Source organism: Sorex fumeus, unplaced genomic scaffold, assembly GCF_029834395.1.
Source record: "Sorex fumeus unplaced genomic scaffold, SorFum_2.1 ptg000226l, whole genome shotgun sequence".
Lineage (NCBI taxonomy): Eukaryota > Metazoa > Chordata > Mammalia > Eulipotyphla > Soricidae > Sorex > Sorex fumeus.
This window is the reverse complement of record NW_026606283.1, coordinates 524,952-539,373: the sequence shown is the minus strand read 5'-3', so window position 1 is coordinate 539,373 and position 14,422 is coordinate 524,952. Positions and strand designations below refer to the sequence as shown.

Here is a 14,422-nt window from a genome sequence, read left to right as displayed (position 1 = left end):
TCACAAGCAAGACAAGTGAGGCAATTACCCTTGAAGTAATTAATGAGTAGTTTCCACATGTGCATTTTGGAGGGACACAGTTCGGCTCTTATTTATTCATCTTTTGGCTTTTTGGGTCACACCCAGGTATGCTCAGGTGTTGTTCCTGGCTCTGTGCTCAGGAATTACTTTTGATGGTGCTCAGGGATTGAATCTAGGTCAGCCATGTGCAAGGCAAATGGCCTCCCCACTGTACTGTCACTCCAACCCCCCTTTTTAAAACTGCTGGTTCAAATCAAGATGTAGTCAAGGACTATGCAATGAATTTAGTTACAAATTTCTTACACACATTTTATATGTCAACTATAAGTGTCCTTTAAAAAATCTGACCACATAGGAACTGGGAGATAATTTAGAGGTTGAGGCACATGCTAGACATGTGTTTGATTCCTGGAACCACCTGGTTCCTTGTGAGCACTGCTTGGGAGGACCCCTGATCTTCCTCTAAAGCCATGTCACTTAGAAAATTTAGCTGTTTTGCTTATTAAAAAAATAGAGGCAAATCTACTGTATGTAGCACTGTCAGGAGATGGAAAAAATGAGCTGTGATGAAATTGCAATGCCAGGAATCAAATCCTTCCGCCCCCCCCCCCCCCCCCCCCCACACACACGCACACACACATTCTCGCCTGCAGTGTACATTCTCTGGCACTTTGAACCATCTTCCTGATCCCAAACATACTTTCATAGAATGCAGTGTTGATCCATTGGGGGGGCCTTGGCCAGTGACTCAGAGAGCCTCACTCTCTCGTTGCTCCTTTTCTTAATTGTCAGGGCACCAGCAAGCTTCTACAACATAGTAAATGCATTTCTTTGTGACCTGGGTTTGGGATGTTCTCTTTCTGTCATACATAGAAGATGGTGACAGTTTGTTCCTGCTAAAGTAAAATATGTAATAATTGGGTAGCTATATTGAAAACATAATCAATTAGAATTTACTTCAGTTAGCACTTGGCTTTGATTTCTGAATATCAAATATGAGTTTCATTTCTGTATTTCACCAACTGTTTATTTTCATCTCTCTTGACTGAGCACAGTGAAATATGTTTTTGGCTTACAGAAGTATGACATATTTTGACAAGACCATGACAAGTTGCAAAGGACCTCTTTCTTTCGTTTTTAGAATTTTATCTTCTACTATTTTTTCATACCATCAGGTGTTATTACAGGTGTGTGATATGGATATTGGAAAGAGTTAATATTTTATATATAATGTATAAATTAAGGGCTGGAGTGATAGCACAATGGGTAGGGCTCTTGCCTTGCGTGCAGCCAGCCAAGCTGAGCCGGGTTCAATTCCTCCGCCCCTCTCAGAGAGCCCGGCAAGCTACCAGAGTATCTCACCTGCACGGCAAAGCCTGGCAAGCTCCCCGTGACGTATTCGATATGCCAAACACAGTAACAACAACTCTCACAATGGAGACGTTACTGGACCCACTCAAGCAAATTGATGAACAACGGGAGGACAGTGCTACAGTATAAATTAAATAGCCCACATAAAAAGTAAAGTGAGGGACATAGAATTTACGATGCTGAAAGGGGTCTTTGACTAGGAAAATAATTTGTTGATGTTTGGAAAAAAATGAAGTACAGTTGGCTTTTCTGGTTTCTGATTTTAATGGAACCACTTTCCCATCTAGAGAACTTTAAATGTTGTAATTTTTATGTAAAATATTTAAATTTTAATTCTTTTGTTCACAGGTAGGTGAGAATTTCCTGCCTTCCCATTTGGGAAAAAGTAGAACAAGTAAGATTTGGCTGTGCTTAAAAAAATAAGTGGAGAATTTAAGGGTAAGGAAAACCTTTGACTTCTCACTTTGTAACTGGGAGTTGGTTTAGAATTAAACTCCCAAGTGTAAACATCAGTATGCAAGAAGGAATTTCTTTGTATAAGGTACGATTAACAATTTGGGTTTAATTATGTCCATTAGGAATAATTTTTATTTTGTATTTAAAACCTTTGCTATGTTTCTTCTTATGGTATAAACATTTATTTCACTATTATTTAAGCTATCACTTTAGCTAGAGTACAAGAAAATAACTTATGTTTATCTTTCAGTAGTGTAGTAATATAAAAATACTTTGGCCGAACTAGAATTTGTCTTCCCATCTTAAGAATAAGTAAAACTTGGCTGGAAAAATAGTACAGCCAATTAGGGTGTTCGCAGCCCAAGTTCAATCCCTGGCATCCCATCGCACCGCAAGGAGTAATTCCTAAACACAAAGCCAGGATTTAACCCCCAAGCATTGCTGGTTATGGTTCCAAAACAACAACAACAGCAACAACAACAACAACAAAATAAGACTCAGTATCTATACCAAATCTTAAGGTTCAGGTGAGAATTCAGGCAGAACATTTTATGTGCATGTACCTGCTTGGAATTTGAAGCTCTTGGTACACATTTTTATATTTGAAGTTTGGCTGCTAGAAAACATGCTTAGCAATTTATACAGCTCTTTAGTTTTATTATTATTATCATTATTATTTTTATTTTTTGCCACAGTTGGCATTGCTAAGGCTTTTTCCTGGTTCTGTGTTCAGGGACCACTTGTAGGGTGGGCAAGGAAGACCATATGTAGTGTAGGGGACTGAATCCATGTTGGTCATATGGAAAGCCAGGGCCTTACTCATTGTGCTATCTCTCTGGCACAGAAATATTTAGTTTTAAACTAGGATCCACATCCTATACTATTAATTTTGCCTCCCAAAGAGTGCTTTAGGAGTGTGGTGGCCATTCCCTGTGACCCTTGGCCTTCTGGGTCCAGCAGATCAATGCCTTGACTGGTGGAGCTGGGGACCTCCATGAGAGTCGTGGGGATGAGGGTTGAACGAAGGTCTCTTTATAAAGACATGCGCCCCTGACAGAGCCACCGCCCTTGACCCCTCTATACTTGAGTTTCCCTCTATATTTATTTTAAATGAATTGTTTCGTTGTATGTTCAGTATCTTATTGAGTACTTTTTCTTTTGTGGTATCCAGAGGATGGTAGAAAACACAACAGGATCTCTGCAGTTTTCTTAATTTGAGTTTTATCTCTGCTATTTCCTGGTTTTGTGTCTATAAAGTGAGGATAATAATTACTTGTAGAGTTTTGTCGACACTGTAAATACATAGATACTTAGTAAATAGTAATTATTATAGGCCTGATGCCCATAATTCAGGTCAGTATTTCCTTGGGTTGGAAATGCGATTCAATTTTCTAGGTATTTCTGACTCTGATGACTATCTAAATTGAGTACTTAGTCTATAATAAAGTCAAAGAATCTTTTTCATAAGAATAAAATTTAATAACAGCTTAAATGTTTATAATTTCTACATGGACTAAGTTATGAGCATTTGCTTGCCTTTTCCTTTTTGGGCGAGGCAGCAAACGCAGTGGAATTCCTGGTTCTGTGCTCAGAAGTGACCCTTGACAGTGCTCAGACGACCATATGTGGTGCATCTAAGGCAGAGAGCTAGTTTCTGGGACTGTTTCTTTGATTTGTAGTTTTGGTACAGTCTCTTTGGTGGCTACACTTGGCAGTGCCCAGGATTCTCCTGTTGACTCAGTGTTTGGGGATCTCTTCTCATGCCATGTTGGGGAAACGTAATGTGCTGGGGATCATACCTAGGCTTCTGCATGCAAAGCATGTGCTTATACCCCTCCAAGTCATGTATGTTCTTGGTCCCTATGAGTTCTTATTTTTGATTTTATTTGCTGGGGGATCAAACAAAGATCTCCTGCATGCGAGTATATACTTTACCACTGAACAATACCCCTGACCCCATATATATATATATATATATATATATATATATGCTAAAGTGATAGTATTTTTATTTTTATTTTTTTTTGCTTTTCGGGTCACACCTGGCGATACTCAGGGGTTACTCGTGGCTTTGCACTCAGGAATCACTCCTTGCAGTGCTTAGGGACCCTATGGGATACTGGGAATCGAACCCAAGTTGACTGCATGCAAGGCAAACGCCCTACCCGCTGTGCTATCACTCCAGCCCCAAGTGATAGTATTTTTATCTTAAATTTCACAATACTGTTATTCAACATTTTATAAACTGTCATAGATCTCTTCAAGAATTTATTTCTGAGGAAGCTTACCTTTTAATTTGAATCGTTTCGGTAGGATTTTTATAAGAGATCCAAATTTCTCAACACATGTAGTGAACTATGGTAGGTATGGAGTATAGTTTTGCCTATATTGTATAGCCTTTTTTTGTCTCAAACAGCTGGTTGTATCTAGTAACTGACTCCCTGAAAAATACTCTACGTGATATCCTTCTGTTTCTTGTTATTTTTGTTCCAAACTGAAATGTAATTATCTCACCATAAAGTATGCCTCTTCAGGTTTTTATCTCTTCTAGTAAAGTAAAAATTTTTTCACTTTTCTTTTAGAATTATTCCCACCCCAGGGCCAGAGCGATAGTGCAAGGGGTTGGGTATTTGCCTTGCACATGGCTGACCCAGGTTCAATCCGTGTTAATCCTATATGGTCCTCTAAGCACCACCAGGAGTGATTTCTGAATGCAGTGCCAGGAGTAACCCCTGAACATTGCTGGGTATGGCCCCATATATAAATGACTGAAAAAAAAAAAAGGAATTATTCCCAGCCCTTTCCTTGCCATTTAAGACCTTCTTTAGGCTCCTCTGTCCTGCTCTCTAGGATAATTACTCATACACATTAGGGCTGGAGCGATAGCACAGCGGTAGGGCGTTTGCCTTGCATGCAGCCAACATGGCCAACCCGAGTTCGATTCCTCCGCCTCTCTCGGAGAGCCCGGCAAGCTACCGAGAGTATTCGATATGCCAGACACAGTAACAACAAAGTCTCCAATGGAGACGTTACTGGGCCCGCTCGAGCAAATCGATGATCAACGGGAGGGCCCTTTTACATTAGTGTCCATATGTTAAATCCTACTGGGGAGGCAGCATTGCACCACACGGATCATTCTGTCAAGTCTGGGGAAATGGTGTGGAATAAATGAGCAATTTGGATTCCCTCCACTTGATGGAAAATGTAACAGATACTCAGTTTTATAATATTTTTGTCAAAGAACTTATCCTAAAGTCTCTATGCTGAAAGTTTTATTTTTCTGGTGTATTCTAGAGTTTATTCTTTTTTAGTGTATATTTCTATTCTGGAGCAATAGCACAGCGGGTAGGGCGTTCGCCTTACAAGCGGCCAACATGGCCGACCCGAGTTCGATTCCTCCGCCCCTCTCGGAGAGCCCGGCAAGCTACCGAGAGTATTGGATATGCCAGACACAGTAACAACAAAGTCTCCAATGGAGACGTTACTGGGCCCGCTCGAGCAAATCGACGATCAACGGGAGGGCCTTTACCTTTACCTTTACATTTCTATTCTATGGTATATTCTATATTCTGCTCTAAGGTGTATTCTTGAAAATACTGAAACTGTAGTATATTTGAACAAACTGTAGTGTATACTACAAATATACTGCATTAAATGTTCAAATATGTTACAAATATACAAATGTTCAACTATACTACAGTGAAACTATTTGTTTCGAATGTTAAAGTATGTGTAAATTAACTGTATCAATTAAATTCCATTTTCTGTGTTGTCAGTTCTTGAGTACTTGATTTTTCAGCAACTAACTTTTCTTCTGAGTGGTACTTCCGCACATGCTCGTACTGTGCAGGGATGAGGGACTTGGCTATGTTGCTCATTGAGCTCGACGTGTGATACACTGGGTTCAGACACTTGATTCCAGCACCAAGGAACATAGGGGTATTATGGGAATCACACAGGTTAGTGAGGAGGCTTGCTGGGGATTGAATTCAGTGCGTCACACACGCAGTGCAGGCACTGTTACTGAAATGCACCCTGAGGTCTTCATAACTGTAATTAAAATTCCTCCTTGTCCTGTGATGACTTACTTTAGTTATAAAGCATTCTTTTATTTCCTCAAACCATCTTGCCTACCACCCCCCTTTAACTGGTTTAGTAGCTCTTCTTTTTCTTTCATCCCAGTCACTTTATTCATTTGAAAAGTTGACAGTTTCCCAGATAATCTTTCTTCACATATTGCCATATGCTGTCTATTTATATCTTGTATTTCTTTTTACTACCATCTAATTACATTACTAGATTTTATATGACAGAAACTCGATTTAAATAGCACATGCAAAAGTTTATTGCAGGGAAAATTCAGACACTTAATGGAACAGCAGATTAACCGTGATTGAGGACAGAAACAGAGCTAGGCCTTAGGAATGCCTCAGAGCACAGGACTCAGTTAAGAATCTTTTATGTATTTAGAATATTCAGTTTTTAATTTTTTTCCCACTGTGTGCTGTCTTTCATAAGCCAACAGTTTTAAGGCGAAAGAGTTTTCACTATAAAGAAGAGGTATAGTGATGAAATCTTGGAAATTTGGTTAATGATCTAGCTCCATTGTCCATCTTTAGATCTATTTGGCCATGGGGTTGACGTTTCCAGAAAGGCCATGTGTTTTGAATGTAGGGTTGATAATTATTGTTGAGCGAATGAAAATATATGTCTACTAGAATCAGGTTAATTAATAATGTCCTTTTGTACTTAGGAATCAGGGTGTTCTGACATACTTATCTATGTAATATTGGTGTGGTTTTGAGAACTAGAACAGTGGATGGAATATTTAGTAAACAGGGGTCATTGTAATTTTTCACAGGACTGGCTCAGTTCTTTAAAGCACAGAATTGGTAAATGTTCTGTGGTTAATAAATGACTTAGTTAACACTGTCAGTTCTTTTCCCCTGTAAATTAAGAATATTTTCTATTACAACCTTTATACTAGTTCTACTGTGTTTATTGATTCTCCTGACCTAATCCAACGTAGACAGTTTTGACTCATATGCATATTTCCCATTTTCTATTTTAGTTCCAGATTCCTGTGACACATAATCTAAAAGCATGAAACAGGCTAACCACATTTGGCACAAAAAGAAATTGGACTTTGTGCACCAAAATTTTATTTCTTTGAATGTGTTTGGAGATTTTTGGAAGAAGATAACTTTCGGTTAAGGTAGAATGTTAAGATACTGTTTCTAGTTTTTGTGAAAATTGCATTATAGATATCTAAGTGAAGTGCTTATTTATATAGAATATTGCTCATTTGACAAAAATCTATTAAAATGAGAATTAAAAGCTGTTTCTCTTGGTAGAATTGTATAGTTATTGGGTATTGCTGTATGCTTAAGTGATTCATTTTAATAAAAAGAGTTTAATGAATTTATGTTAAAGAGCAAAGGAATTATAGTATTGATTAGTTTTTGGCCATTATTCTTATATGGCTTTAAAAAATATCCTGAAAAAAAAAACTTTATGTGCAGACTTCAGTTCCCAGTATGTTTTTTGTACTCCTAGAGACATGAAGATCTTTAATCATATTTTAAATTCTATTTTTTTGTATTATAATAGGGCAGCCTTTGACTTAGCGCTTTTAAAAGCAGTCTTGTTCTTCTGCATTATTGTGTTTTACATGTTCATGTTGAGTTGAAATGGAGGTATGTGAACTCATTATTTAACATGCCTCTGCAAATTTTCCTACTGCTGTTTCTTTTGATCTGAAGTAACAGCAGATTGCTATACACAAAGAGACAGTGGCATTTTATTCAGCACACTGCTGCTTAATAGCACCTTTAGTAAATTATATTTTGAATTAGCTGCTGGAATAAGATTTCTTCGTAGCACATGGTATGAGACTCTTAAGAATAAACAAGTTGAGAATTCATATATCCAAGAGAATTTACTTGGTTATTAACTAGGTATTTGTTGAGCCCATATTATGTGCTGTGAATGTGTTGGTGAATCAAAAACAGGCCTTGTGGGACAGACAAAGGTCATTTATTATCAGAAAAAATTTCTTTTTGTTGTTGAATCCAAGTATTCAAGTTGGGAATACTTGGATTAAATATTGATACCTTAACAGTATTAAATACTGATACCTTAATGGTATTAAATTTTTCTCTCTGGGGACTGGAGCAGTAGTACAGTGGGTAGGATGCTTGCCTTCTTGAGGCTGACCCGGGTTTGATCCTCGCATTCCATAGGATCCTCTGAGCATTGCCAGGAATAATTCTTGAGTACAGAGCCAGGAGTAACCCCTAGGCATCATCGGGTGTGACCAAAAAAAAAAAATAATTCTCCCATCATGTATCTTTCCTCTTAGATTTGATTTAGTTTTTTTTTTTATCAGTGTTCTCTAGTTCTCTAATTATATATCTTTTTTTTTTGGTGTGGGGGCGGGGAGGAGGAATACCCAAGTAATGCTCAGGAAGTTCGGAGGCCCTACCACCAATTCTTGGGTGGCAGGGCTGGTAGTTTAGTGCAAGGGCCGGAGGACACCAGGCTGCTCAGGCCTCAGGTACAGGGTACCCAGGCCATCCTGGTGGTAGTGGCGCGGGGGGCCTCAGGACTGCGTTCATTGATGCTCAGGGACCATGTGGTTCTGGGAATTAAACCTGAGTGGAGTATATGTCTTTTTTAACTAAAATTTTTTAAAACTAAATTTTATTTTTATAAGTTATAACAATATTTATACATTCAGTGTTCCAGCACCAATCCCACCACCATTACACCCTCCCACCACCATTATTTTAATTTTCCTACCACCACCCAGGCCTGCTCCTGAAGCAGGTCCTGAAGAATTTATTTTGTATTGCTTGTTACAATTAACCAGCTAAAAAATGATCCACAAGAGTTTCCTTAGAGGAAAGTGTGTGAAGATTGTTGTATCTCACCCTGGAGCCATTAAACCCTTCTTGTATAAGAGACTACTAACATGTTGTTACAGGTTGAGCCTTTGTGTGCTAATTTTTTTTGATCAGGATAAGATCGGTTGCCTTCTACTTCACACTCCATCAGATGTGTGGTGTGCTACTCTTGGTGCTTAAGTGGTATAGAGTATGAGATGTTGTGAGGCCGTAAATGTGTGCGCTAGTCGAGTATATTTTATTCATGCACCCTAACTGTAATATTATCTCTCAGCCTCTCCTTTGCGTATTTTGTGAAGAGTTTCTGTGTGTGATGTTGAACCAGAATGGTGAGAGAAGGGCATCTTTGCATTGTTTTCAGTCTTAGTAAAGTGTGCATCCCCAGAGTTAGGTTAGTTGAAGGTTTTTGTAGATACAAATTTGGAGGTACATCAATTGATGGTTTGCTTTTTTTTTTTTTTAACTCTGAGTGGATATTGGATTTAATCAAATGCATTATCTGCAACTGTTGACATAATTATGATTTTTCTTTAACTTACTGGTATGTCTTGTCACACTGGTTAGTTTTTTGAATGTTGAACTATCTTGTTTACTTGCTGTGTAATTCTTTTTGTTTTTGTTTATTTGGGCGACATCCAGTGATGCTCAGGACTTACTCCTTACAGATCACTGCTGGCTGGCTTGGAGGACGATCACGTGGAATGCCGGGTGCAAGGCTGTACTGTCTCTCTGGCTCCAGGACATGGTTTTATAATTGTCTCTTCTCCCACACAAAGTTTTTGATAGAGCTTTTAAAGTGAAGATAGGTTCTTTTCTCCCTTCCATTTACAACTTTATCAAATAATGGCAAAGGATTGCTTTTTTCCAAGCTGTAAAATGATGCCTGCATCTGTGAACTGTATTAACCCAGATTCCCTTTAATGGTTCAGATCCGGAAAGATCCTGTCCATGAGCTCTCTTCACAAAGTAAGCCCACCATTTTCTAGGGTTATTTTGAGAGTCAAGACAATTTCTCATCGTCTTTCTCTTGCTTCTGTCACTAATTTCTCATCTTTTCACCTCTTGCTGGTTTGACATCAATTTTATTAAAGGGGAAACCAGGATATAGAAATGGGATAACCAGTGGTTCCCCGAATACACATCTCTCTCACCTTGGTTTTTGAAGTTAGAATTTGGAGTTTATGTAGGGAGTTATACATACTCAGCCCTATCACTTAATGACTTTTGGTAGTTACCAGTCCCTTTTCTTCAGGAAGTTTGGTGTGAAGGTCTGTGGGAGAAAAAAGTGCTGTGTTGGCATCTTGGTGGTGACTTTTAATCCAGTTGAGAAAGACTGGGTTAGGGCTCAGTGCTTCTGGCCTCCTAGCACTCTTTTGATCCATGTTAGCTCAGCACGTGTTTGCCCATCCTTTGACTGTTCATCTGTTTGAGACTGTGTATTTAAAGTGAATTTCTTGTACCTAACATGCATTTGTTTTTATTTTCTATTTTTTAAAAATTTTCCCTCCTTTTTCACGGTCCACAGTCCTCCCGTTGTTCATCTATTTGCTCGAGAGGGCCCAGTAACGTCTCCATCATGAGACTTGTTGTTACTGTGTTTGGCATATTGAATATGTCACGGGTAGCTTGCCAGGCTCTGCTGTGTGGGTGGGATACTCTCGGTAGCTTGCCGGGCTCTCCGAGAGGGGCGGAGGAATCGAACTCGGGTCGGCCATGTTGGCCGCTTGTAAGGCAAATGCCCTTTTCCTTACCCTGAAGAAGGACCTTCCCCTGGGAAATTTGCAACATTTAGATGTCTAGGAGACATCTCAAAGTGGTGGTAACCGAAAAGGATTTGGAATGGAAAGACTGGCCACAGAAAGGGCAGTGGCTACTGAAAGGGTCACAAAGACTGGGCGGGGTGGTGTCTTGTGTTTAGGGATTCATGCAGCCCTCTTTACCCAGTTGGGAAGGAATCTTGTATAAAGTAAGTTGAAACTGAAAATAAATAGCTGAAATTAATTTTTTTTCTTTTTTGACCAAGTGTAATTATATTAGTGTCACCTAATGGTGAAATGAGATATTACAGCCATGTTTATATGAAGCAGTGAACAAAGAGAAGAATTTGAAAAGAGAAGAATATTTCAGGCATGAACCTATAGATTTACCGTGGTTTCCAAGATCCTATTTTATGTATATGTGTATTGTTTTGTTTTGTTTGTTTTGTTTTGTGTTTTGGACCACACCTGGTGATCCTGGCTCTGCACTCAGGAATTACTCCTGGCAGTGCTTGCTTGGGTGATCATATGGGGTGCCGGGGGATAGAACCCAGGTTGCCACGAGCAAGGTGAATGCTCTACCCACTATACTATCACTCCAGCTCCAATCCTGTAATTTTATTTATTTATTTTTAGCCCTGGCCTCTTTGTCTTATCTATCATATATCCTCTGTGATCAGTCACTAAGCAGTTTGATATAGTTATTAGTCGTTTAGGTTTCAGCTGTAATATTTCCCTTTCCTACTACTTCATTATTCATTAATAAAGATCAAAACATCTTTCTTTGTCATCACTGGACATCAACCCGTTTTATTTTCTTCATAGCCTTTAGAGCAAGATTTGGAATGATCTTTTATTTTTTTAAATTTTTATTTATTTTTTTAATTTTTATTAGCGAGACATCATGAGGTACAGTTGTAGACTTACAAATTTTTGTGCTTGGGTTTCAATTATGCAATGATCAAATACCCATTCCTCCATCAGTGCCCATTTCCCACCACCACGGATCCCAGTATCCCTCCCACCCCCCATCCCCCCTATCCCACCCTGCTTCTGTGGGAGGGCATTCCCTTTTGTTCTCTCTCTCCTATTGGGTGTTGTGGTTTGCAAAAGAGGCAATGGGTGACCATCATGTTTGGTCTGTAGTCTACTTTCAGCATGCTTCTCCCATCCTGGGAGGATCCTCCCAACATCATTTATTTGGTGCTCCCTTCTCTATCTGAGCTCCCTTTTCCCTTAGCATGTGTGGCTGGCCTCCAAGCCATGGAGTAAAATTCCTGGTACTAATCTCGGCCTGGAATGATCTTTTTTCCTCGCTAGATGTGTGCTCCAGGAGAGCAGAGAGTCTGCCCCCCTAATTTATTTAGGAACCCCAGGGCTGATACAGTGTCTTTTTGGTAGTGTACATGGTTGATTAAAATGAGTTGTGTGAATTTGAAGATCTGGAAGTGACAGTGGTGAGTTCTTTTTTTTTTTGGTTTTTGGGTCACACCTGGCGATGCACAAGGGTTACTCCTGGCTCTGCACTCAGGAATTACTCCTGGCAGTGCTCAGGGGACCATATTGGATACTGGGAATCAAACCTGGATCTCCGTGTGCAAGGCAAATACCCTACTGCTGTGCTACTGCTCCAGCCCCAGTTGTGAGTTCTTGTGGTTTAGAGATCTATCTAGAAAGCACAATTATTCTACATTTAATTTCTAAAATAATGTTTGATACATAAAGGTAAGGTTAACACATGGTCCCCATGGTAGTAAGTCTACAAGAAAAGATGAATAGCTTAGGATGTTGACTCACATTTGGCTGGCTAGCTATATTTATGTAACCAATAAAAAATTTTTGTTTTGAGGGCCATAGTCTATAGAGCTCAGGACTTGTTCCTAACTTTGACTCAGGGATCACTTCTGGTGTTTGGGGATCCGTATGCGGTGCTGGGAATCAAACTGGGATTGACTGCATGCCAAGAAGTCCCTTAATCCCTGTACTAACTCTCTGACCTTGAATTCTGTATTAATGAACTTGTGACACAGAATATAAGGCACAGTAGTTAGCCTTGATAAATGTTTGTAAATAATTTAAAGTGATTTTGGCCAATACTTGCATAAGGTTTTATATATTTCTAGTGTTGTACTTCATTATTCATTAATAAAGATCAAAACATTATTTCTTCAAGAAATGAGTCAAACAGTAGCAAATCAGTTCAGCTGAGAAATAGTGGGCTTGTGTTTTCCAGGGAACAATAAGTTTCTTTTAGTCTGGAAACTCAGGTGAAGAGAGTACATTTCCAGTATGTGGCCTAGTCTAAGAACTTAGCCTCTCCAGTTTTGAGATAATTGTCTAGCCGGTAGAATTCTTCACATGAACAATTCTTAAATATGGAGAATTTCCCGGGTGCTTATTAGATCATGTTTTTATTCAATGGTTTATTTTAAATTCCTGTGTTTTTTTTGTCCAGGTGGATGTGGGAAGAAAAGTTTGCAGAAGTGAAATGGAGGTCAGAGCTTCATTACAGAAGGTTAGTGGGTCATCGGATTCTGTGGCTACACTGAACAGTGAAGAATTTGTTTTGGTTCCTCAGCACGCAGATGAAACTACTACAAAATATGACGAAAAACCTCAGCTAAAGGTATTTAGTATTCTACGAATATGTTTTTACTTTTTTTTTTTTACTCAATGAAACAGATGTTGTAAAATCCAAAGTGTTTTCCACCCTCCCTCGAGTGTTGATCTTGAGACTAGAAATCAGTAATTTATCCAGAGGCTAGTTATTTGGTTCATGTATTTTTTAAAGTCTTGTTTCTCATTATCTTTCAATTCTTTCTAGAATTTTAGAAAGAAGGAATGTAAGTGGGAAGGGTAATTGTTGATTTAGACTATGTGATTAGATATGACATATGTAATTTCTGTATTTATTGTCTGACAGCTGGATTTTACAAGTTATGTAAAGAACTGTATTTTGCTTTTACTAGTCTTTGCAGTTATTGTTTTAAATTGGCTTGTAAGACTCTTGGTATGTGATTTAACATTAGACCTGTCTGAGTAATATATCTTGTAGTTTTTGCAGATAAGGCTTTTCTGAGAAGCATGAGTTTTTATTCTTTATATTTTTCCTAAGAACCAAGAAAACCCAGTATATAGTATGAGAATTACATAGCTACCCTTTAGGAATAAGTATAGAAAAATTTATCAAAACAGCTTCATATTTGATGTTTAATAAAAACCTCAAATTATTAAATACCTATCTTATTGTTTGGAGAATGGTTTTATAAAAATTATCAATGATTTAAAATTAATATTAATATGCTTAAGATAACTTTATTTGCAAAGATGTTATTTAACTTTGTGTCTAACTTGCAAAAAGTGAACAAGGTATGTTAACTTATATGCCAGGAAATTAGAATTTAACTTGGTTTTATCTAGAAAGCAAAAAAAAATTTTTTGTTTTTCTTTTTGGGCCATACTTTGTGGTGCTTAGGAGTTACTTCTGATTCTGTGCTCAGGAATTACTGCTAGCAGTGCTTGGTTGACCATATGGGATGCCGGGGATTAAAGTGGGGTCAGACACTTACAAATAGCTTGCCCATTGTGGTATTTCTCTGACTCCTGGAGAGCAAATATGAAAAGAATAACAATATTGAAATTAATAACAATAGCTATGACCAGTTAGCTTATAAATTGGAGAAATTTCTATTTAAATTTGTGATTTTTTTAAAAAAACATAAGTTTAAGATGACATGATTTTCAGAATTTGCTCCTAAATAATAGAGGGGCTGGAGAGAGGGCAGTGGGTACGGCTTTTACCTACTATATAACCAATGTAGGTTTGCTCTCACATGGTCCACTGAGCACAGAGCCCAGAATGACCTATGGTCATAGAGCCAGAAGTAATTCTTGAACATAGCTAGGTGGGCT

At 38.4% G+C, this 14,422-nt stretch overlaps 1 protein-coding gene across 2 annotated transcripts in view; it reads left to right on the top strand.

The window, feature by feature from the left end:
* Positions 1–14,422, top strand: part of RABGAP1L (RAB GTPase activating protein 1 like) — a 393,084-nt gene that overhangs the window by 15,596 nt on the left and 363,066 nt on the right. For both annotated transcript variants that reach the window (XM_056108612.1, XM_056108613.1), the window contains exon 2: positions 12,966–13,136. In XM_056108612.1, the coding sequence (XP_055964587.1) occupies positions 12,999–13,136 (138 nt within the window). In that variant the 5' untranslated portion in view covers positions 12,966–12,998. The remainder of the gene's footprint in view (positions 1–12,965; positions 13,137–14,422) is intronic.